The sequence below is a fragment of the Xenopus laevis genome, chromosome 5L, assembly GCF_017654675.1.
Source record: "Xenopus laevis strain J_2021 chromosome 5L, Xenopus_laevis_v10.1, whole genome shotgun sequence".
Taxonomy (NCBI): Eukaryota; Metazoa; Chordata; class Amphibia; order Anura; family Pipidae; genus Xenopus; species Xenopus laevis.
Window position 1 is genome coordinate 46,546,954 of NC_054379.1, and position 24,197 is coordinate 46,571,150.

The following is a 24,197-nucleotide window of genomic DNA, read 5'->3' on the forward strand; positions in this document are numbered from 1 at the left end:
GTATGTGGGTAATACGATGCTGCAGGGTAGAAATTTTGAGGTGATTTTTGGAAATGTCACCAAAATCACCAAATTTAGGAATGGTTTTCGGCTTCGTACTTTGTAGTACAAAGACATGCATACCCAATTTAGATTCGTGGGAATGTGTACTTTCTGAAAATATATGGTTTTCTGGAGTGAACTTAATTTTTCCTACATTTGCCCCCCTCAAAACGATGTAAATGTGTTGATTTTGCAGTATCTGAATCGACAGACCATATGGGGGTCTTCCTTTTGGGGCCCCTATATGCCACGTGCTTGGGTACACCTATACATATAGGGCATCAAACTGTTCAGAGGACCCTAGGCTTTCATATTTGGGGTGATTTATCTTGATACCTAAAAGTATGTGGGAAATATGATGCTCCAGGTTGGAAATTTGAGGTGATTTTTGGAAATGTCACCAAAATCACCAAATTTAGGAATGATTTGCGGCATTGTACTTTGGAGTACAAAGACATGCATACCCAATTTAGATTCGTGGGAATGTGTACTTTCCGAAAATATATGGTTTTCTTGGGTGAACTTACTTTTTTCTACTTTTGCCCCCCCAAAACGAGGTAAATGTGTTGATTTTGCAGTACCTGAAATGACAGACCATATGGGGGGGGTCTTCATTTCAGGGCCCCTATATGCCACGTGTTTGGGTACACCTATACATGTTTGGCATAAAACTGTTCAGAGGACCCTAGGCTTTCATATTTGGGGTGATTTGTCTTGATACCTAAAAGTATGTGGGTAATACGATGCTGCAGGGTGGAAATTTTGAGGTGATTTTTGGAAATGTCACCAAAATCACCACATTTAGGAATGGTTTGTGGCTTGGTACTTTGGAGTAGAAAGACATGCATACCCAATTTGGATTCAGGGGAATGTGTACTTTACGAAAATATATGGTTTTCTGGGGTGAACGTACTTTTTTCTACCTTTGTCCCACCCCCCCCAAACAATGTAAATGTGTTGATTTTGCAGTATCTGAAATGACAGACCAAATGGGGGTCTTCCTTTTGGGGCCCCTGTCTGCCACGTGCTTGGGTACACCTATACATATTGGGCATCAAACTGTTCAGAGGACCCTAGGCTTTCATATTTGGGGTGATATCTCTTGATACCTAAAAGTATGTGGGTAATACGATGCTGCAGGGTAGAAATTTTGAGGTGATTTTTGGAAGTATCACCAAAATCACCAAATTTAGGAATGATTTGCGGCTTGGTACTTTGGAGTACAAACACATGCATACCCAATTTAGATTCATGGGAATGTGTACTTTCCGAAAATATATGGTTTTCTGGGGTGAACCCACTTTTTCCTACTTTTGACCCCCCCAAAACGATGTAAATGTGTTGATTTTGCAGTACCTGAAATGACAGACCATATGGGGGCCTTCCTTTTGGGGCCCCTGTATGCCACGTGCTTGGGTACACCTATACATATTGGGCATCAAACTGTTCAGAGGACCCTAGGCTTTCATATTTGGGGTGATTTCTCTTGATACCTAAAAGTATGTGGGTAATACGATGCTGCAGGGTAGAAATTTTGAGGTGATTTTTGGAAATATCACCAAAATCACCAAATTTAGGAATGGTTTGCAGCTTTGTACTTTGGAGTGCAAAGACATGCATACCCAATTTAGATTCGTGTGAATGTGTACTTTCCGAAAATATATGGTTTTCTGGGGTGAACTTACTTTTTTCTACTTTTGACCCCCCAAAACGATGTAAATGTGTTGATTTTGCTGTACCTGAAATGACAGACCATATGGGGGTCTTCCTTTTGGGGCTCCTGTATGCCACATGCTTGGGTACACCTATACATATTGGGCATCAAACTGTTCAGAGGACCCTAGGCTTTCATATTTGGGGTGATTTTGCTTGATACCTAAAAGTATGTGGGTAATACAATGCTGCAGGGTAGAAATTTTGAGGTGATTTTTGGAAGTATCACCAAAATCACCAAATTTAGGAATGATTTGCGGCTTGGTACTTTGGAGTACAAACACATGCATACCCAATTTAGATTCATGGGAATGTGTACTTTCCGAAAATATATGGTTTTCTGGGGTGAACCCACTTTTTTCTACTTTTGACCCCCCCAAAACGATGTAAATGTGTTGATTTTGCAGTACCTGAAATGACAGACCATATGGGGGCCTTCCTTTTGGGGCCCCTGTATGCCACGTGCTTGGGTACACCTATACATATTGGGCATCAAACTGTTCAGAGGACCCTAGGCTTTCATATTTGGGGTGATTTCTCTTGATACCTAAAAGTATGTGGGTAATACAATGCTGCAGGGTAGAAATTTTGAGGTGATTTTTGGAAATGTCACCAAAATCACCAAATTTAGGAATGGTTTGCGGCTTGGTACTTTGTAGTACAAAGACATGCATACCCAATTTAGATTCGTGTGAATGTGTACTTTCTGAAAATATATGGTTTTCTGGGGTGAACTTACTTTTTTCTACTTTTGACCCCCCCAAAACGATGTAAATGTGTTGATTTTGCAGTACCTGAAATGACAGACCATATGGGGGCCTTCCTTTTGGGGCCCCTGTATGTCACGTGCTTGGGTACACCTATACATATTGGGCATCAAACTGTTCAGAGGACCCTAGGCTTTCATATTTGGGGTGATATCTCTTGATACCTAAAAGTATGTGGGTAATACGATGCTGCAGGGTAGAAATTTTGAGGTGATTTTTGGAAATATCACCAAAATCACCAAATTTAGGAATGGTTTGCAGCTTTGTACTTTGGAGTACAAAAACATGCATACCCAATTTAGATTCGTGGGAATGTGTACTTTCCGAAAATATATGGTTTTCTGGGGTGAACTTACTTTTTTCTACTTTTGACCCCCCCAAAACGATGTAAATGTGTTGATTTTGCTGTACCTGAAATGACAGACCATATGGGGGTCTTCCTTTTGGGGCCCCTGTATGCCACATGCTTGGGTACACCTATACATATTGGGCATCAAACTGTTCAGAGGACCCTAGGCTTTCATATTTGGGGTGATTTTGCTTGATACCTAAAAGTATGTGGGTAATACAATGCTGCAGGGTAGAAATTTTGAGGTGATTTTTGGAAGTATCACCAAAATCACCAAATTTAGGAATGATTTGCGGCTTGGTACTTTGGAGTACAAACACATGCATACCCAATTTAGATTCATGGGAATGTGTACTTTCCGAAAATATATGGTTTTCTGGGGTGAACTTACTTTTTTCTACTTTTGACCCCCCAAAACGATGTAAATGTGTTGATTTTGCTGTACCTGAAATGACAGACCATATGGGGGTCTTCCTTTTGGGGCCCCTGTATGCCACGTGCTTGGGTACACCTATACATATTGGGCATCAAACTGTTCAGAGGACCCTAGGCTTTCATATTTGGGGTGATTTTGCTTGATACCTAAAAGTATGTGGGTAATACGATGCTGCAGGGTAGAAATTTTGAGGTGATTTTTGGAAATATCATCAAAATCACCAAATTTAGGAATGGTTTGCGGCTTTGTACTTTGGAGTACAAACACATGCATACCCAATTTAGATTCGTGGGAATGTGTTCTTTCCGAAAATATATGGTTTTCTGGGGTGAACCCACTTTTTTCTACTTTTGACCCCCCCAAAACGATGTATATGTGTTGATTTTGCAGTACCTGAAATGACAGACCATATGGGGGTCTTCCTTTTGGGGCCCCTGTATGCCACGTGCTTGGGTACACCTATACATATTGGGCATCAAACTGTTCAGAGGACCCTAGGCTTTCATATTTGGGGTGATTTCTCTTGATACCTAAAAGTATGTGGGTAATACGATGCTGCAGGGTAGAAATTTTGAGGTGATTTTTGGAAATGTCGCCAAAATCACCAAATTTAGGAATCGTTTGCGGCTTGGTACTTTGTAGTACAAACACATGCATACCCAATTTAGATTCGTGGGAATGTGTACTTTCCGAAAATATATGGTTTTCTGGGATGAACTTATTTTTTTTTACTTTTACCCCACCCCAAAACGATGCAAATGTGTTGATTTTGCAGTATCTGGAATTACAGAACTGATAGCTCAAATGAGGTGTCTACATTTTAGGGCCCCTATATGTCACGTGCTTGGGTACACCTATACATATTTCGCATCAAACTGTTCAGTGGACCCCAGGCTTTCATATTTGGGGTGTTTTACATTGATACCTAATGATGTGTGGGAGATACGATTCTGTAGATTGGAAGCTTTGAGGTCATTTTTCAAAAAATTCACCAATTTCTATAAAACATTATAACTTTAGGAAACAATTGCAACTTGGTAGTTTGGAGTACAACGATATGTTTACCCATTTTTGATTCACCAGAATCTGTTCTTTCTAATAATGGGTAGTTTTCTAGGGTAAACCTACTGTTAGTGGAATGTTTGGCCTTGAAATCAGAAGTATGCCGTTTGGGGAGCGGTGCTTTGGACATTTGCTAGTGTACTGCTTTTAGATTTTGATCTATACAAGTGAGAAATCTCCATAAAACTATATATATTTGGTATTGCCGCGTTCAGGAGACATAGACCTTTCCAAATCAGCTGTGTTCTCATACATAAAGTAAATAATGTTTCTGATATATGTGATTGTTCTTTGTGAAACATGATTTTTTTCATTTTATTGGACACTTAGAAGCCTATATTTTTTTACAGAAGTAGAATTACACCAAAATTCTTGCATATTTTCAAAGTTCAGGTTGTCCTGAAAAAAACAATATATTGTTTTCCTGGGTAAACTAAAAGACCGCCCCAGGAAGGGGCCTAAAAGTGAAAGAGTGCAAAATATCTAAAAACTGCTTGGCAGTAGATGTTCGCATCTAGGACAAAACGGCTGGCAGGGAAAGGGTTAAGTATGCATCCATATGAGTATCGGGTAGAGTAAAGTTTATTGTAAGAATTAACATTCTCTTTGGTTTTGTAGTTGCCAATTGAAAAATGTATATTGTAAATAACATGGAAGTTAATACTCTCCATTTATGTTGTGTAATGTTTCTTTTAGGGGCCAGAAGGTTTGTGACACTGGACTTTGGAAGGCCTGTGCTCCTTACGGATATCCTAATCCCCACGTGTGGTGATCTGGCATCACTCTCAATTGACATCTGGAGTTTAGGGGAGGAGGTAGACGGCAGGAGACTGGTAGTTGCAACAGACATTAGCACCCATTCGTTGATATTGCATGACTTAATTCCACCACCTGTCTGCAGATTCATGAAGGTAGTGTATTGTATGTATGTATGTATGTATGTATGTATGTATAACTTCATTTATAAAGCACTACAAGGATGCTCAGCTCTGTTCAATCTTACAGAAATACACAGAGGGGGACAAGTATTATAATAAATACTATAAGTATCAATACACCGGTATTAAGTGCCATGTGGAACTGTAGGAAGGAGGCTCCTGTAGGAAGGAGGCCCCTGTCCCGCAGAACTTAAAGGCTAAGTGGGTGGATAAGAAACAGGCACAAATTAAAGGGCAAAGGTGTAACTTCGAGCGATTTAGTGATAGTTGGGTATACTGTCTGCGATTTTAGTTAATGGCAAAGGAGAGGCATTTTTGGGAAATTTGTTGCCGGCCACGTCTAAAAAATCTTCCCATGTGCCACTGCCCTAATACGGACATATAAATATGAATTTTCATAGGAACATGACATTGTCCCTTTAAAGCATTACCACCAGAAGTAATTGAATTTTTCAGCCTTCAATAAATTTCAACACTGAATTTATTTTTGCTCCATATTTTTTTGGGATTTGCGATATAAAGAAAAAATAAACAGAACTGGATTCTGAGCAATAAATGTGAATGTATAATGCATATCTGTTTTTATTTATACGTTTTTCCATAGATAACCGTGATTGGACGGTATGGAAGTACAAATGCAAGAGCCAAGATCCCTCTGGGGTTTTACTATGGCCACACATACATCTTACCTTGGGAGAGTGAACTAAAGCTAATGCATGACCCACTCAGAGGGGAAAATGAATCTGCAAATCAGCCAGATGTCGATCAACATTTAACCATGATGGTAGCTTTGCAGGAGGACATCCAGTGCAGGTTATTATTTAAATTTAACATGTTATGTGTCTTTGCAATGCAAGTGCTTATGTAGTTATAATGTACCTAATAATGCTTAATTCTGCAGCTTTTTCTGGTAACTTAATTAGTACAAACATTTTTTATCTTTGTGTAAAATTAATATACTTTTATTGGGATTTCTCTTATCTTTGGTTAGAGAACTTTTTTGTCTGTGTAATTGTGTTGTACTTTGCTGTGGGATTTCTCAATGATATAATGTGTTCTGATTTCAAGTATTCTATGTTTATTTCTTAGATACAACCTTGCCTGTCATCGGTTAGAAACTTTGCTGCAGAACATTGACCTTCCACCTCTTAATAGTGCGAACAATGCACAATATTTTCTGAGAAAGCCAGACAAGGCTGTAGAAGAAGACAGTAGAGTTTTTTCGGCTTATCAAGACTGCATTCAGCTGCAGCTTCAGTTGAATTTGGCTCATCATGCAGTGCAGCGGCTCAAAGTTGCTCTGGGCATGAGCAGAAAAACACTGCAAGAGCAATATGATTCTAAAGAGCTGATACATACTTCTTCAACTGAACAGCTGCGCACAATTATAAGATACCTCCTGGATACCTTGCTAAGCCTTCTCCATTCTTCCAATGGTTTGTATTCTATTGCTTATATCATTCGCAAATATTCTTATATAATTTGTGAGATTATAAAATCAAGTATATAACTAACGAATTTAGTAAAATATAGAATCCTTCACTGATCAGGCCATATATTGATCCTGTACCATATTTGATTTTTAACAGTTTAGCTGATTGTCCTAAATGATCACAAAAAAGTGCTCTGGGTTAATTTCAGCCAACCTTGGAAATTTTTTTAAATCTTGTGATGCTTCTCAATTCAGCATTGAACAATGGATTTTATTCATACTTAATTTTGCATAGTTTGTACATAAAGAATAAAGTGCATAACTACATGGTTTTCATTGTTTGTAGTGTAAAGTCATATGCAGGCGATATGCACTATTATGGTAAAAGTATAGAGACCCCTGTCTATTATATTATTTCCAAACCAAAATTAATAATATGAAGTTGGTTTTGCATTTGCTGCTATGGCAACCTCTACTTTTTACTAGATTTTGGAAGGAATTGTTGGTGGGATTTGCTTGCATATGGGCCACAAAAGCATTAGTCAGGTTGGACAGTGATTTTGGCAATCAGACCTGGCTTTCAGTCAGCATTACAGTTCATCCCACAGGTGTTCAGTTGTTTTGGGGTCAGGGCTTACAAATATGTGTCCGGATACCTTCAAATTTTTTGGTAGGAGATGTGAAGCTTCAATGAATGCTGCTCTCACATAATTATCCTGTCCTTTTACACTCTTTCACTAGTGTTCTGTTCCCTGTCAAAATAGCTTATTATTTATAGCTTATTATTTACTATGTTCAGTTTTTTTTCACCGACATTGGAGATGATCAGGACACCTACACTAAGTAGGCTGCCACATTGACATCTTACAGTGTGGGAGCCTGTCACCAGGGCTCCCTCAGGAGGAGTTGACTGCTGGGAAGACAAAATGGCACAGGAAGGTCTTGGGGAAGGTGAGTATACTCTACTGAAGAGTCCGCCTCTATAAAAGCAGTACCCTTCTTGCACATTCACTCCTGGCTTCTCAGTCCATTGGGTGTATTATGGGGCACCAGAGGAACAGCCCTTATGCCTGCCTTAGGGACGTGAGATATGGCAGAATTACTTGTTCCCCTTTGGCAACAGGCGAGGTTTGCGGTGTGGAGGCCGCAAGCCCGGCAGACGGAGGGGGAAAATAATTTTCTTTTTGAGCTGCGCACTTCACTTCAGGCCCCTCCACGGCCTTCACCTCGCGCCGCCATTGTGAGACGAAGCATTGTGCAACGCACATCACTTAAACATCCGTCTGTCTCATAGGCACTCTTCTAACTACGCATTAGGGCAAAGAGCTGTATCTCTCCCTCACACTCCCCGCAAAGTGCCAGACAGACCCCTCGGCTCAGCGGAAACCACCTTGAGGCAGTTACATCCACCTCACAAGCGTTACCTGAGGAGGAATTAATTTGAACAAAAAAAATTCTTATTCATAAGTGAGCATTTATTCTCTGGTTACCCCGCACACCCAGTAACCTCCCACCATGTCTGAAGGACCCAGTGAGGTACTTTTTTACCAGGGGGTTGGTATTTGCCTTAGTCAAATTCCTCGCATGTGCCAAATGCTGCAAAAGACTGCCAGCAGGCCACAAAGAGTCTTTCTGTGCCAAATGTAAGCCAATGGATCATAGTCCTGAAACTTAGGCCCTGCTCCCCCCAGGTGGATCAGGCTCCATGAGGGAAACAGAGCTCCTTCTAGGGGTTCCAACAGGGGTGCTGGCTTTTCCAGAATGGGTAGTGCATCTACCGGTATATTCCAAAACTAGCCCTATCCTATCCTTGGACAAACTTCTGGCTAGACTAGACAATCAAAGACCCAGGACCTCCAAGCGCAGAGCTCCTTCTTCCTTGAATGAGGAGAGTGAAGGTATGTTGAGAACCCCTCTCCACCACTGGCAAACCCAGAGAGGCAACTTTACCTCTCTGAAGGAGAATTGTCCCATAGTTCAGATGTACAGGGGGAGGAACCCACAAAATTTTCTTCTGAGGCAGTAGACTCCTTGATCAGTTATTGAGACTCCAGGAACCGGGAGACAACCTGGATACCTCTAAGACACTCTTCAAGCAAAATTGTAGATCTTCTCCAACGTTCCCTTCACATTTGCCACTAGATCAGATAGTTCAACAAGAATCGGACAAGCTCAAGAGATTTTCAGGCAAAATTCAGGCAAATCGTAGGTTCCTGAAACTCTACCCCTTCTCATCCGACCTTGTAGAAAAATGGTTGTCTAAACCTTCCGTGGATGCCCCTGTTTCCAGACCTTCCAGGAACACAGCCCTCCCTGTCCTGGATTCACAAAAAGTCATGGCGGCGGCCATGACTGTAATCCGGAGCGAGGGGATCTCCATCACTCCCTATCTAGACGACCGACTGATAGAGGCACCTTCCCTCACGGAAGCCTACCGTTTCCTATGCTTCACCATGTACAAGCTGAAACCCAGGAGAAGGTTCTGCGCCTACAATCACTAGTGAATTCGCTACTGGAGAGGTCCTGCATGAGGGTTCTGGGAGCAATGCTGTCAACGATAGATGTGTTTCCCTTCGCTCAACATCTTTTTTGGGAACTTCAGTGCAACATTCTGGCATCTTGCAAGTGAACATCTCTACTACAGAAAATCTGCCTATTTCGCAGAATCCGAGGTTCTTTTCTTTGGTGGCTACAAAACTATCATCTTTCCGTGGGCAGACCACTGCGCGAACCCCAGTATTGCCTGTTTACAACAGATGCAAGTATATTAGAATGGGAAGCAGTACTGGACAGACGCCCTGCAAGGGGTCAGTGGTCCCTGGAAGAAAGCCAATTTCCAATCAACTTGCTGGAGATCCAGGCGATCCGCCTGGTGCTAATCACTGGAAAAAGGGTCTAGCAGGGCAAACGATAAAAATACAGTCAGATAATTCTACGGCAGTAGTCTAAATAAATCGCCAGGGAGGCACAAGAAGCAGAGGAGCCCTGAATGAAGTTAAACCATCTACATTCTGGGCCTCCAAAACTGGGAGGCAGATTTTTCTGCCAGAACATACCACAGAGTATATACCACCTACCAAGAATGGTGTCTGACACAGGCTAAAATTCGAAGTTTTTTTCATTACCAAATCTACTAGAATTTCTCCAGGAAGGTTTGACCATTGGCCTATCCCTCAGATCCCTTAAATCTCAAGTGTCGGCTCTTTCGATTCTGTTCCAGAAGAGATTATCTTTTCTACCGGATGGTGAAACATTTTTTAAGGTTTAGCTCATGTTCGCCCCCTGATCAGGGCGTCATAGCCTACGTGGGACCTTAAGCTTGTCCTAAAGGCATTACAGAAATCACTGTTTGAATCCATGACCTTGGTCTCCCTCCAGTGGGTCAATTGGAAAACAGTTTTCCTATTGGCGATTGTATCTGCAAAACACTATCCGACCTCAGTGCATTATCGTGTAAGCCTCCCTTCTTGACCTTCCACCGCGATAAGGCAGTACTCCGGACGGTACCTTCCTTTTTGCCAAAGATAGTCTCGACATTCCACCTGAAACAGGAAATAATAGTCCCAACATTCTGCCCTTCCCTGGCCAACCCGAAGGAGGTGGCACTCCATTCCTCGGACCCAGTTATAGCTCTCAAATTCTATCTGCACAGAGCGCAAGACATACACAAGTCAGATTCACTATTTATTCTTCCACCCAGACCATTTCCAGATGGATTAAACAGACTATCCAACGAGCATACACTGCCAAGGGACTGAATCCTCCATTGAGAGTTACAGCCCATTCCACCAGGGGGATAAGCATATCCTGGGCTTTCATAAATCAAGTGGCAAGGCCGCTACGTGGACTGCCATCCACTTTTTTTCAAATTTCATTTTGACACGATTTGGGAGGTCCTCCAAGTGGCTGTGACTGTTTCTACATAGGGCCTCATTTTCACCCTAATAATGGGGACAGCTTTGGAATGTCCCCACTGTTCCCTGTGTCCCCCAAGCATATGATGGAGAAAAGGAGATTGTGAACTCAAAGTAAATACTCTTTTTCTTCAGTCGCTTGAGGGACTCAGGGCTTCCCTCCCTGGTTGGAGGCCCTCTCGGTTTTTTCTGACATGGTTACCAGCTATTACAGTTAAGTTTTCTTACTTCGGTCTTTGGTACAAATTGATTAGGCTCCACCTACTGCTGAGGGGTATAGTTAGCGGAGGAGGAGCTAGTTTGTTTCATGTTGTGTCCTACTTTGTAGTGGTGCCAGCTATATCCCACTATTCCCTGTGTCCCCCAAGCAACTGAAGAGAGAGATTTTACGGTGAGTTCACAAAATCTCCTTTTTATAGTCAGTGCATCAGTTGACTTAGCATTACATAAGCTTCCTTAACTTCCTTATCACTCAGGCCGTTGGCACATGGGGTATTTGCCCGGGGTCATGCTGCTAAATTGGCCCTAAGTATTTTAATCAGTAATGCAGTAAATGGTGAATGAGCCATTCAGATCAGCAGTGTTTGACATCTGCTCATCTTTGGGTTTTTTTTGTTTTTCTGCAGGGCACTCTGTTCCAGGAGTTCTACAAAACACATTCCATGCTCAAGCCTGTGAAGAGCTCTTTAAACACTTATGCATAAGCGGGACCCCAAAGATCCGTCTGCACACTGGACTTTTGCTGGTGCAGCTCTGTGGTGCTGAGAGATGGTGGGGACAGTTTCTCTCCAATGTTTTGCAGGAGCTCTACAATTCGGAGCAGTTGTTAATATTCCCTCAGGATAGGTATTGTAAACTTCATGTTTTACTTAATATACGTTTTGAATTGTTTTTCAGTATGTATAGAATGCCCTTTTTCAACTGTGCAATTGGTTTTCATTACTTGGTTTATAGTTTTTAAATTTTGAACAAAAGTTTCTTCCCAATCAGGAATTTTTATATGATTATACTAGTAATGCAGGCAGCCGTGTATAACTTTTTATAGGTATTCTTTCAGTGTTTGTAAAATTGTGCAGTGCAATAATTCAGAAAAGGTTTCATTTATGGGCATTAAAATGCTAGTTTATTAATATTTTTGTTTTTTTCCCTATTATAGGGTGTTCATGCTTCTGTCTTGCATAGGCCAAAGATCACTTAGCAACAGTGGTGTTTTGGAAAGTTTATTGAATCTATTAGACAGTCTGCTTTCTCCTCTGCAACCACACTTGCCAATATATCGCCGCATCGAAGGCAAGTATATACTGTAATTTATTTGAGTTTAAACATTATAATAAACATTGTATGACTGTAGTATCTGTAGCCTTTATTTCTTGCATTATTGAACTGTGCATTAAGCTGGGCAATATACACCTGGGATACATGAGCCAGTAATTTTTATAATGCAACAGTTTCTAAAAAGACTAATTTAAAGGGCGTCTATTATATTGTAGTGACGTGCATAAATTGTTTGCTTAAATACAGATTTTATTAAACTTACTGTACATACTCTTGCGCCTCATGCCAGTTAACAGACTTGTAGGATTCAGCAACTCAACAGCAACTTTGTTTGCTTGGGTCCTCTGTTTGATTCTGACCAAGGCACAATTTGAGAGAAATTTGAATGTTGTCCCTGTATCAGTGTGGGTTTTCTGTGGGATGCAAAACTTGTCAGCACTATTTAAATAAATCAAAATAATTTTATTTTCTTTCAATGAATTTTTCTGTAGGGGTCTTAGACATTCCCATGATTAGCTGGGTAGTCATGCTTGTGTCACGTTTATTGGACTACGTGGCTACTGTTGAAGATGAAGCTGCAGCCTCAAAGAAGCCTTTAAATGGGAAAGAAAGAGAAAGATATGTATCAGGTATATAGTAAGCTTGAAAAAAATATGGGAAATTCTGGAAAGTAGAACAATAATTGTATCTGCATTTCTTCATTCAGACCATGACCCTAGATGGTTCATGTTTTTTGTATTACTTTACACCTATAGAGGAGTAGACATGCAAAACCTTTGTAAATGTGATTTTTACTTTAGGCCACTTTCACACAGATGCCAATAATTTAAATTGTAACTATCGCGAAAACAAAAAATGTTTTCACAGTAGACCTGTAAAATAATTATTTCCTCCATCCAGTTGCAAAACTGTAGGTTTGTTTGGTTTTATTAGAATAGGCATGATGTTATATTTTATATTTTGCTAACATGAATTATTTCATGTCTGCAGGCAACCAGTGGAGTTTTATTAACAACAGCTTGCATACGCATAGTATGAGAAGTTCAACTAAAGGCAACAGTAGTCTGGAGAGGCTGTATTCCAGGAAGATCAGAAAACAGCTTGCTCATCACAAACAGGTAATCTGTATGGTGGGGAACACATAATGGATTATGTGTCGTATTGTGTAATAATAGTATACTGTTGATAGTATACATTCAAATCAAACTATTTTCTGGGATATACTTGGCATACTGTAGTCAGTCTGTAACGATTTAACTGTTTTTGAACCAGTTTTGTTGGCAAATGTTCCATAATGGGCACAGCTGTTAGAAAGGGAGAGTTATTTATTTCATTTAATAAATTAACTTTTCTTCTAGCAACTCAACCTACTAAAGGCAAAACAGAAGGCTTTAGTAGAGCAAATTGAAAAAGAGAAAATACAGAGCAACAAAGGATCTTCATACAAACTGTTGGTTGAACAAGCAAAGCTGAAGCAAGCTACCTCTAAGGTAACTTTTCTTAGCATGTTGTATTGCAAAAACAGCTTATAAGTCTCTTAAATTTCTTTGCATTTTAGAGGGGGTTAAAGAGTATGTTGAGCAGAAAACAAAGATTTAGATGATGTTGCATACTTGACAGTTTGTATACTGTAATGTATGCTGTATCTTTATCTTTAATCATTGAACAATTTTCTGGGAGTACTTATAGTCCATAACACCACGTGCAACATGAAATGAAAGCACCCCCAGGCCCAGTGCAAATTAACATCAGGTTAAGTGAAGCAAATGGTGCACTGCTTCAAGTTTAAAAGTCAAGTATCTTTATTTATTCCATTTAAAAACATTGCATCTGAGGAAGTAGTCAGGGGCCACGAAACGCGTAAAACGTGCGATCTTCTCTAGAAACCTTTTTTTTTTCCCATGTGATGCACTATATTTTTAAATTGAAACGATAAAGATACTGGACTTAAAGCAGTGCACCATTTGCTTCATTTCAGCTGATGCTAATTTGCACTGGGTCTGGATGTGCTTTTATTCCGCATTGCACTTGTGTTATGGCCTGTAAGTGTTTACTTCACTTCAGCTGATGTATCTTTAGATCAGTGATCCCCAACCAGTAGCTCGTGAGCAACATGTTGCTCGCAGCTCCTCTTGGTGTTGCTCTTGTAAGTTTATCAGCAGGTGTCCATTTAGCAAAGTGGATTCCGGCACTGTGCAAGCAATACGAGCGCTCCCTTCTTTCCAGCCCCATACCAGTACTGTTTCACCCAGTAGATCCCTACTCACTAGCCCTGTGTATTAGGAAGCATTTTAATAGATTGTGGGCCAGCAAAATCCCTTATGACCATAAGAAGCTTATATAACAGTTTAAGTTCAAGTACGATCCTTCCTATATAGCCAACCTTCTGAAGTTATAACTCACTGATCGATATGACAGGAGGCAGAACTGATCGGGGAAGACGCTGGCAATTTATGAGGGACTATGAGGGCTAGGGAGAAAGTAGCCCACTGAAACTGTTACAAGTACTATAGAAGGTTGGTTGGCTATATAGAAAGGATCGTGCTTGAACTGAAACTGTGATATAAGCTTCTTATGGTGAGCCAGGGAGAAGGGATTTCGCTGGCACAAAATCTATTAAAATGATTCCTATTACACAGGGCTAGTGAGTCGGATCTACTAGGTGAAACAGTACTGGTATGGGGCTGGAAAGAAGGGAGCGCTCTGTAGCCTAACAATAATCTTATTGCTGACAGAAATTATATGCTTGCATATCCAGCATTGAGCACTAATAACAGCGCAATAGTTTCTGTCCCTCCCTTCCCAGCCCAGCACACTATTTTTCTGCCGCCTTGATGTCAAATGCCAGCCCACAGTGAGCCCTTCTCCCTAGTGCTGTAACTCCTTCTCCCTCACCTATTACCTTGTTGTACCATTATTATTCCCAACTCCACTTGATTATTATTTCAGTGCTGCCCAATCTCCTTTGTGCCACCTACTCATCCACTTCTATTACTGCCAGGGCTGGGCCAAGGTATTTTTGCAAGGGCTTCAATCAGAGCCCCCCCCACCCAGTCATGCATTACCATTTCCCACCTTACCATTCATATTGCCCCATGTACCTCTGCCAGCACTTATCATATTGCCCCCACTTGTACCTGTGCCAACGATTCCTCAGATTGCCCCCAATCTGTACCTGTGCAAGCATACGCCAAAATATCCATCATATTATTACCCCCCAATCTGTACCTATGCCAGTGGCAGCCCAAAAAAATCTATCGTATTACCCCTATTTTGAACCTGTGCCAGCAGGAGCCAAAAATCCATGATATTGTCCCCAAATATGTACCTGTGCCAGCAGCAGCCAAAAATTCACCATATTGCCCCAATCATCTGTTTACCTGTGCAAGCAGCAGTCAAGATATTGCCCACAAATATATACCTGTGCCAGCAGCTGCCAAGAGGGAGGTTTCTGCCCGCAGTATGAATCACGGGCAAGAAGGGGTTGGAACAGGCGGTTTATAAAACCAATGTTTAAAAAAAACAAAGAAAAAATGTCTCCTAAAAGAGCAGCCCCACGTGATTGCACCCTAGGTGGGTGCCTACTCTTTCACAAACTACACCCCAGATATTCAAAGAATGGCAGAAAACATGCAGTATCAGATCTCACATTGATTGATATATATCATTTTAATTTAGAGTATATGCTTATTATTAATAAAAATTATGTTTGCGGTATTGTTCACGTATTGTGTTGCTCATGTACAAGTTTTTCCATCTGAGTGTTGCTCACGGGGTGAAAAAGGTTGGGGACCCCTGCTTTAGATGCATGCTGCATTTCTTGTGTCCCTGAACATTGTTTAAAGGGTTAGTATACAAATTCTCACCTGCCTTTTTATTACTGGATCTGCCTGTTATAATGCAGATAATGCACTGGTCAGATGTTGTATTCTTTCTGTTTTCTACAGTTGCATCTATGCATAGCCTTTTTTATCTGGTATCAAAATACCGTTATGTTTAAGGGGCAGTTCACTTAAAAAAAATTATAATCTTTAAATAGTACTCCACAAATGATAACTGTTTTCAATTGATTTTTACTTTGTAATTTTCACTTTTGACCACTTGTAGCTCTCAGCTTCTTAAAATAGTCTATGGGAGATGTCCTTCCCGTAAAACGGATCTTTCTGGATAACAGGTTTCCGCATAACATATCCCATACCAGTAGTCCGTTATGGTCAGGTTCAGATTGAAATTTTCTTATCTGTTTATCACTAAAGATTAATAATAATCTGTGGGTGGACAATTTTCAACTGTATCGCCTGAGACTGACCCGGCCTACTTCCAGTGGGTTTCAGGCTGACGCATCACTATAGATCAACTGTTAATAGATACAAGTATGCTCCCAGCCTTTTATCTCTAAATGATAATAAATCCAAGAAGAGAGGGAAGGAAATTTGTTAATGGCACACTGGGAAATTTCCACCATTTGTGATATAAAAAGTAATTTGTTTTTTCACAACTGAAGTATTATTCAGCACCATTGTGTACAATAAACATTTGTGTAAGTATTAAATGGAATATTTATAACAGGAATGAATAGAAGAATATTTACATGTTTGTCTTACCCCCTCCTGTAGCACTTTAAAGATTTGATACGCCTGCGACGTACAGCTGAATGGCCTCGATCTGCTCAAGATACAGAAGTATCTGCAACTAAAGAGAGTCCAGAAATAGAACCTCTTCCATTTACTTTGGCACATGAACGTTGCATCTCGGTTGTACAAAAACTTGCACAATTTCTCTTATCAATGGATTTCACTTGCCATGCTGACTTACTGCTGTTTGTCTGCAAGGTACTTAGAATATAGTTGATTGATTTATTTTTGATCCTCATGCATGTAAATGTATTCATTTGATGTTGTAATTACCAGGAAAACATTTGTTGGTTAAATCATTGTTAGTCATTTAAGAAAATCTGTTGGGTACTGTCCTCCCCTTTCTTTTAAATTTGCAAACAGTTCCAAACCTTGCTGTTTTGGTGGCCTGGGCAAACCTAGAACAATGCCCCCCAACTACCCCCACTTGTTTGACTGGAAAACATGTTTTAAAATCTCTGATTTACATTTTCAACTTTTTTATGTCTCTGGTTATTCCAGTCTTTGTCTCCACTTTTTTCCTCTTAGTTTGCCAGTCTCTCTGCCTCTTTCCTCTCCTTACTCACTGTCACCTTATTCCCTCATTCCTGCCATTTTCTTACCCTTCCAGTGTGCCTTTCCATCCTTCCTTTCTCTGATTTTTTCTCATGTGCTAATATCTTCTTTTTCCCTCTCTCTGTAATTCTCTACTATCTGCCCCCACTGTGTGCCAATCTCTCCTCTCTCACCATGTGCTAATCTCTCACCTTACTATTTCCCATTCTCTGATCTTTTACATATTTTTTCCATATGCTAAATTTTCTTCCTTCTTCCCCTCCCCAACGTGGTAGTCTTTTATCCTTTCCCCATTCCAAATATTTCTCCTTTATACCCATTCACATTTGCCCCATTCTTGACCAAGCTGTTTAAATTGTCTTTCATATTGACCAGGATTCCTACACTAAACAGATTAAAGAGAGAGTTCTCTTTCCTCATTGGATATGCAGTGGATCAATACCAGCTGCAAATCCATGGAGAGGAGGCTGCTGTGGCATCACAGTGGCTCTGCTTATGGTTAAGGAGATTGTAGTTTGTAGTCAGATGCAGAATTTACTGGTCGGAAGAAGGGTCCTTTTATAGTCTGTATTCATACATTGTAACAGAATGTTGTCCCCCAGTGACGGTACACCTGAAGCTCCTGCCTACTCTGCTAACCCCTAGTTACAGCCCTGCTTACAAACATACAGTATGTCTGAATTTTTAGTTTTAATTAATGTCAAACGACTGTGAGAATAGTTTTAAACCAATGATGCTTGTATTTTTAGGTGCTAGCCAGGATAGCAAATGCTACACGTCCAACAATACACTTGGGTGAAATTGTAAATGAGCAACAACTGGAAAGGCTGCTGCTTCTTCTGGTGGGAACAGACTTTAACCGAGGAGACATTTCTTGGGGTGGTGCTTGGGCACAGTATTCCTTGACTTGTATGCTTCAGGACATTCTAGCAGGTACCGATTTTAAATATATATATATACCAACACACACATCAATCGTTGTAATTTTAGGCATAAAAATAACTGGATGATTCTTTCTTTGCAGGAGAGCTTCTGGCCCCTCTAGCTTCTGATGCACTAGATGAAGTGGCTATGGGTGAGGAGGCAGGAGCCTCAGCTGGTGACTCAGATGATGCCTTGCAGCAGCTACCACTAATCGAAGCTGTAGACGAACCCTTGTTACCCGATATATCAGGTAAACATTATGCCTTTTTTTTTAATTACAATGCCATTATTGGTTATAAAGTTTAATTCGAGTGCTAGGTATTTAGCCCTGTAACAAACATTTATTAGATAAAATAAGGGCTAGTGACTAATCAAGTGTGTGACAAAGATTGGTAAACTGTGGCATAAATATATTTGGCTGCCATATTCATTTGCAATGCATAATTCTGCAAATCGTTAACACGCTAAATCAAATATTTTAAGTCTTGCCTTTTCTGTTTTACGCCTTTTTGTATTCAGTCATAATTTTATACATAATTTAAAAAACAAAAACAACCTTCTTTTTTAGCTTTTCTCCTAATGTGTATTTCACTGTTATTTTTGCACTTTTAACTCTATTAATTAAATTGTGGATATAAACTGTTAAACAGAAATCGTAAAAATGTTTACATCTAATGTATGAAGTCTTTTATGGGTTTTTGTCTTTAAGAATTCCCTTTTAGCAGTAGTAGACATCATCCTTGCATTTCTCTGTCGTCTTAGGGGGACACAGGGAACCATGGGGTTAAGCTCCATCCTCCAGGAGGCAGGACACTTGAAATTAATTAACTCTCTAGCTATTGGGTCACTCTCTAGCTATTGCTATATCGACCACCCAGACGTTGCCTGCACTGACTGATTCAGGGCAGAAGGTTTGGCCGGTGTGGGGGTAAGTGGCACATCGCCTGTATTTCTGCAGTAACGTTGCCTTATGGTTTGGGCTACCCCCCCCCACCCCTGGGGGGGCGACCCTCCCCTTCCCCCCCCCCTTCCCTTCCCTCTCTCTCCCGCTCCAGCACCTGCTCTGCCTGCTCCTCGGCTCATTCTGGGTGTCCTGTCCTTATCCTTCTGGGTCTGGCCGGTGTTGACGCGTCTATTGCGCACTCTGGGCTTGACTCTGGAGGGAGGTGGACGGGTCCGTTGCGCCTCTCTGTGGTCCGTCTATCAGCGCAATGAAGTGGAACGCAATGCGTTCCACTTCCTCTGTTCGCCGGCGGCCATTTTCTTTGGCGCGAAAGTGAGCGCCTGTGCGCATGCGCGCACGGGTTGGAACGCAACTTGCGTTCCAGCGGCCATTTTGGAACGGAGATCCGAAGGGAGAGCAGCAGGCAGCTACTCTTTCTGTCTAAAAAAGTCTGGAGGTGATTTAGGCAGTGCCCCTCTCTCTCTACCTTCCTATTCTATGGCAGAAGGTAGGTCAGTGGGACTGTTCACAAGGGCAGGGGGGAAGAAGCCCTTAACAGCACAGGTGAGATACCTTGCTTGCTCAAAATGCCAGAAAAAGTTTCCAGGGGGCCAGGCTGAGCCGCTTTGTGGGTCCTGCTCCTTGGAGCAGGGGGATACTACTGCTCATGGGGGCCTCTCAGCTGCGTCAGCTATGACTGCTCCGCAGACGGTTTCTCAGGATTTAGACTCTGGAGCTGCAGCAGAGCCTCCTCCCCCTCTATGGGCAGTCCAATTATCTCAATCTCTGGCATCATTACAAGGGTTGCCTGCCATTGCAGATAACCTTGGAAAGGTTCTTGTTCAGCTTAGCCATAGAACTGGCGCCAAGCGTAGACGGGTGAACGACGCAAGAGGGGACACTGTCAACTCTGCTGTGTCTGACGAATCTTCCCCTGAGCTCCACTCTTCTCACTCTGAAGGTGAGGTTGGATCTTCTGACTATTCATCCGCAGATGAGGAAGAACATCAGGATGAGGGAAAGGATCGTGACAGTTTTCATGATGTAGACGGGATTATTAAGGGTGTCCTTGAGGTTCTTAATATATCCCAGAAGCCCAAACAGACAGGAGAGGCATCTAGCCTATTCAAGAGGCAACATAAGTCAGCTGTATGTTTCCCAGAAAATGAACAACTTCAAGGTTTAGTTCAGAATGAGTGGAATTCCCCTGAACACAAGTTTCAGGCGACTAAAAAATTCTCTAAATCATATCCCTTTCCAAAAGAGCTAGTTGATACTTGGTCTTAATCCACCATCAGTTGATGCCCCAGTGTCTAGACTGTCAAAGTCCACCACATTACCAGTTACTGACGCAGCAGCATTTAAGGACCCTTCTGACAGAAGGCTAGAGGGGTTCCTTCGTGCAATTTACACCTCTGCAGGGTCGGCTCTACACCCTTGCCTGGCTTCAGCGTGGGTCTCCAGAGCCATACAGGCATGGTCTGAGTCGCTTGCCAAGGACATTCTAGACGGGGTTCCCCGACAGGAGGAGTTATCGTCGGTACAGACTATTGCTGAGGCATCTAGTTACCTTTGTGACACCACCCTTGATACTTCACAAATTACTGCCCGGACTTCAGCATTGGCCGTAGCAGCACGCAGAACATTATGGCTCAAAAATTGGTCTGCGGACCTTAGTTCCAAAAAGTCACTCACTTCTCTGCCGTTCAAGGGACATCGTCTGTTTGGAGAAGAACTGGAGAAGATTATCTCCCAGGCGACGGGGGGGGGGAAGAGTACCTTTCTCCCACAGACCAGAGGCCGAGCATCCACCTCAAATAGAAGGGGGAAATTTTTTCGTGGCCAAAGTGGCAGATTTTCAAGGCGTAACAATTCTCCACAAAGGTCCCACTTTCTGGCCAAAGTCGGTGAGAAAGGCCGGCCCGCTTGGAAAAACAACAGGCCTCACAACAAATCCTCAGGGGAGAAGCCCGCCTCAGCATGACGGGGCATCACCTCCGGAATCGTTGGATTGGATAGGGGGCAAATTACTTCGATTCCGGGAGGAATGGATGAAGCATTCTTCGGATGCATGGGTCACAGAAATAGTGACAGAGGGTTATCATTTAGATTTCTCAAGCACGCCACCCGGAAGATTCCTCATGTCCAGAGTCCCCCACTGTGCTCAGAAGGCTCAAGCCTTTCTACAATGTATAGAAAAGTTGGAGCGATCCGGGGTAATCAGTCCAGTACCAACCAAAGAGAGATTCTCCGGTTTTTACTCGAACCTTTTTACAGTACCAAAGAGGGACGGTTCTCTCAGACCTGTGCTCGACCTCAAGGGTCTCAACAAATTCATCCGATCAGTACGGTTCAAGATGGAAACGTTGAGATCTGTCATTCGAGGGATGGAACAGGGGCAACTGATGATGTCCCTGGACATAAGGGACGCATACCTGCATGTTCCAATTTGGCCCCCCCATCACCGCTACCTACGATTTGCCTTCCAGAACAAACACTATCAATTTGTGGCACTCCCATTCGGATTGTTGTCCGCTCCCAGGGTTTTCACCAAGTTGATGGCGGTGACAGCTGCAACGTTGAGACTGCAGGGGATTTCCGTGACCCCCTATCTGGACGACCTCCTGTTAAAGGCCAGTTCAGAAACGAGGGCCAAGGAGCATCTAGACCAAGCAGTTCGGCTACTCCAGAGTTTCGGATGGACCATCAACTGGTCGAAGTCCAGCCCAGATCCCAGTCACAGGATGATATTCCTCGGCCTGGAATTCGATACGATCACACAGACTGTAACATTACCCATGGACAAGCAGGCCAGGATCAGAGATCAAGTTCAACATCTTCTGTCCAGTCAAAGCACGACAGTACACAAGGCGATGCAAGTACTGGGAACAATGGTTTCGGCCATCGAGGCAGTTCCATTTGCGCAAATACATCTTCGGTCTCTCCAAGCCAACATTCTAGCAACGTGGAAAGGGGGACCTCTATCCCGCCCCATGTCCTTGTCACGACAGGCGAGGGCGGAATTACAGTGGTGGATGAGATCGGAGAATCTAGCTGCAGGTCAATCGTGGGCAACACCGGAGTGGATTGTGATATCAACAGACGCCAGCCTCCAGGGCTGGGGGGCAACATGGGACGAGCAGTCTGCCCAAGGGCTTTGGTCTCCAGAGGAAGCCAAATTACCAATAAATATTCTAGAGCTGAGAGCGGTAAAATTGGCCCTCGTCCAGTGGACAGACCGACTCAGAGAAAAGCCCATACGCGTCCAAAGCGACAATGCTACGACAGTAGCGTACATAAATCGTCAAGGAGGGACACGAAGTCGGGCGGCCCTGGCAGAAGCCAGACAGATTCTTCTCTGGGCGGAAAACAACTCAGTAAAATTATCTGCAATACACATTCCAGGAGTGTCCAACACAAAGGCGGACTTTCTCAGTCGGAATCAGCTGGATCCAGGAGAATGGGAACTGCATCCAGAGGCGTTCAATCAGCTGACAGACCAGTGGGGAATCCCCAGCATAGACTTAATGGCTTCCAGAAACAATCGAAAAGTACCAAGATTCTTTGCCCGCCGCAGGGATCCGTTAGCAGTGGGGGTGGATGCCATGACTCAGCGCTGGCAATTCAATCTAGCATATGTCTTGCCACCTCTTCCAATGCTACCAAGGGTCCTCAAAAAGATAAAGCAATCTCAGTTGATAGTCATTGTAGTGGCACCGTATTGGCCCCGGAGGACCTGGTTCACCGATCTGCAGGAGATGTCAATAGAACAGCCAATCCGGCTGGACAGCAGACCAGATCTCCTCCTGCAGGGACCCATATTACATCACAATCCCGGACTCTTCGCTTTGACGGGATGGCTGTTGAAAGGTCCATCTGGCGACGCCAAGGGCTAGATGAAGAAGTCATACTCACTATGATAAAAGCTCGAAAAGCCTCGTCTTACAAATCATACCACAGAGTGTGGCAGTCTTACCTCAATTGGTGCAAGGAGTCTCATTTTCCATTCCTTGAATTGCAGCTACCACGGATCCTTTCCTTCCTACAAAGAGGACTACAATTAGGTCTTAAGCTCAGCTCGCTCAAGGTCCAGGTGTCAGCCTTGTCAATCCTGTTTCAATCTCGCTTGGCGAATGAAGACTTGATATGCACGTTTCTGCAGGGAGTGGCCCATATCGTGCCGCCATTCCGTACTCCGGTGGCTGGCTGGGATCTCAATGTAGTGTTGGAAGCTCTGCTGGACCCACCATTCGAACCATTGTCTTCTATTTCCGATACATGGGTCACCTATAAGGTAGTGTTCCTCGTGGCGATATCATCGACCAGACGGGTTTCTGAACTTAGTGCCTTATCGTGTGCTCCTCCTTATCTCATATTCCATAAAGATAAAGCCGTTCTTCGTACGCTTCCAACCATTCTACCCAAAGTAGTTTCAGACTTTCATATGAATCAAGAAATTGTGGTTCCTTCTCTTATGTCCGGAACCCAAGAATGAGAAGGAACGCAGACTTCATAATTTGGACGTGGTCAGAGCATTACGATGGTATGTGGACAGATCTAAATCTTTACGAAAGTCGCAGGCCCTGTTTGTTATACCATCGGGCCCTCGTCGGGGCCAGGCAGCCTCAAAAGTGACAATATCAAGGTGGATCAGAGAATCAATCAAGCAAGCATACTCTGCGAAGGGAAGATCGGCGCCTGAAGGACTTCGGGCTCACTCCACCAGAGCAGTGGGAGCCTCATGGGCGTGGCGAAACTCTGCTTCCTTGGAGCAGATCTGTAAGGCGGCTACCTGGTCTTCTGTTCACACTTTCTCTAAATTTTACAAAGTTGACACCTTTTCCTCAGCCGAGGCTGCCTTTGGGCGACAGGTGTTGCATTCAGTAATTAAATAATTTTGCAGTACTCTTGTACATAGTTATAGCTCGCTCCCACCCTGCTGTTTGGGACTGCTTTGTTAAGTCCCCATGGTTCCCTGTGTCCCCCTAAGACGACAGAGAAAACAGGATTTTTGATACTTACCGTTAAATCTGTTTCTCTGTAGTCATAAGGGGGACACAGGGCTTCCCACCCTTGTCGAGCTATTGACATTTGGTCTAGTTTTGTTCAGTTTCACTGTTTACTTTCTGCCTGTGTATTTCGGTGATTACGTTCGCAGCTTTGGGACAAACTGAATAGGAAGGTACAGTGTAGGGGGTAAAGCCTGAAGGGCA

General features: G+C 42.6%; 1 protein-coding gene across 7 annotated transcripts in view; it reads left to right on the forward strand.

The window, feature by feature from the left end:
• Positions 1 to 24,197, forward strand: part of birc6.L (baculoviral IAP repeat containing 6 L homeolog) — a 161,676-nt gene that overhangs the window by 55,209 nt on the left and 82,270 nt on the right. For 5 of the 7 annotated variants that reach the window (XM_018263007.2, XM_018263008.2, XM_018263011.2 and 2 more), the window contains exons 27-37: positions 5,066 to 5,280; positions 5,912 to 6,120; positions 6,397 to 6,743; positions 11,280 to 11,499; positions 11,810 to 11,943; positions 12,420 to 12,557; positions 12,919 to 13,046; positions 13,287 to 13,418; positions 16,545 to 16,760; positions 17,867 to 18,050; positions 18,142 to 18,291. In XM_018263007.2, the coding sequence (XP_018118496.1) occupies positions 5,066 to 5,280; positions 5,912 to 6,120; positions 6,397 to 6,743; positions 11,280 to 11,499; positions 11,810 to 11,943; positions 12,420 to 12,557; positions 12,919 to 13,046; positions 13,287 to 13,418; positions 16,545 to 16,760; positions 17,867 to 18,050; positions 18,142 to 18,291 (2,073 nt within the window). The remainder of the gene's footprint in view (positions 1 to 5,065; positions 5,281 to 5,911; positions 6,121 to 6,396; positions 6,744 to 11,279; positions 11,500 to 11,809; positions 11,944 to 12,419; positions 12,558 to 12,918; positions 13,047 to 13,286; positions 13,419 to 16,544; positions 16,761 to 17,866; positions 18,051 to 18,141; positions 18,292 to 24,197) is intronic. The other 2 variants (XM_018263010.2, XM_018263012.2) reach the window with 2 other exon arrangements.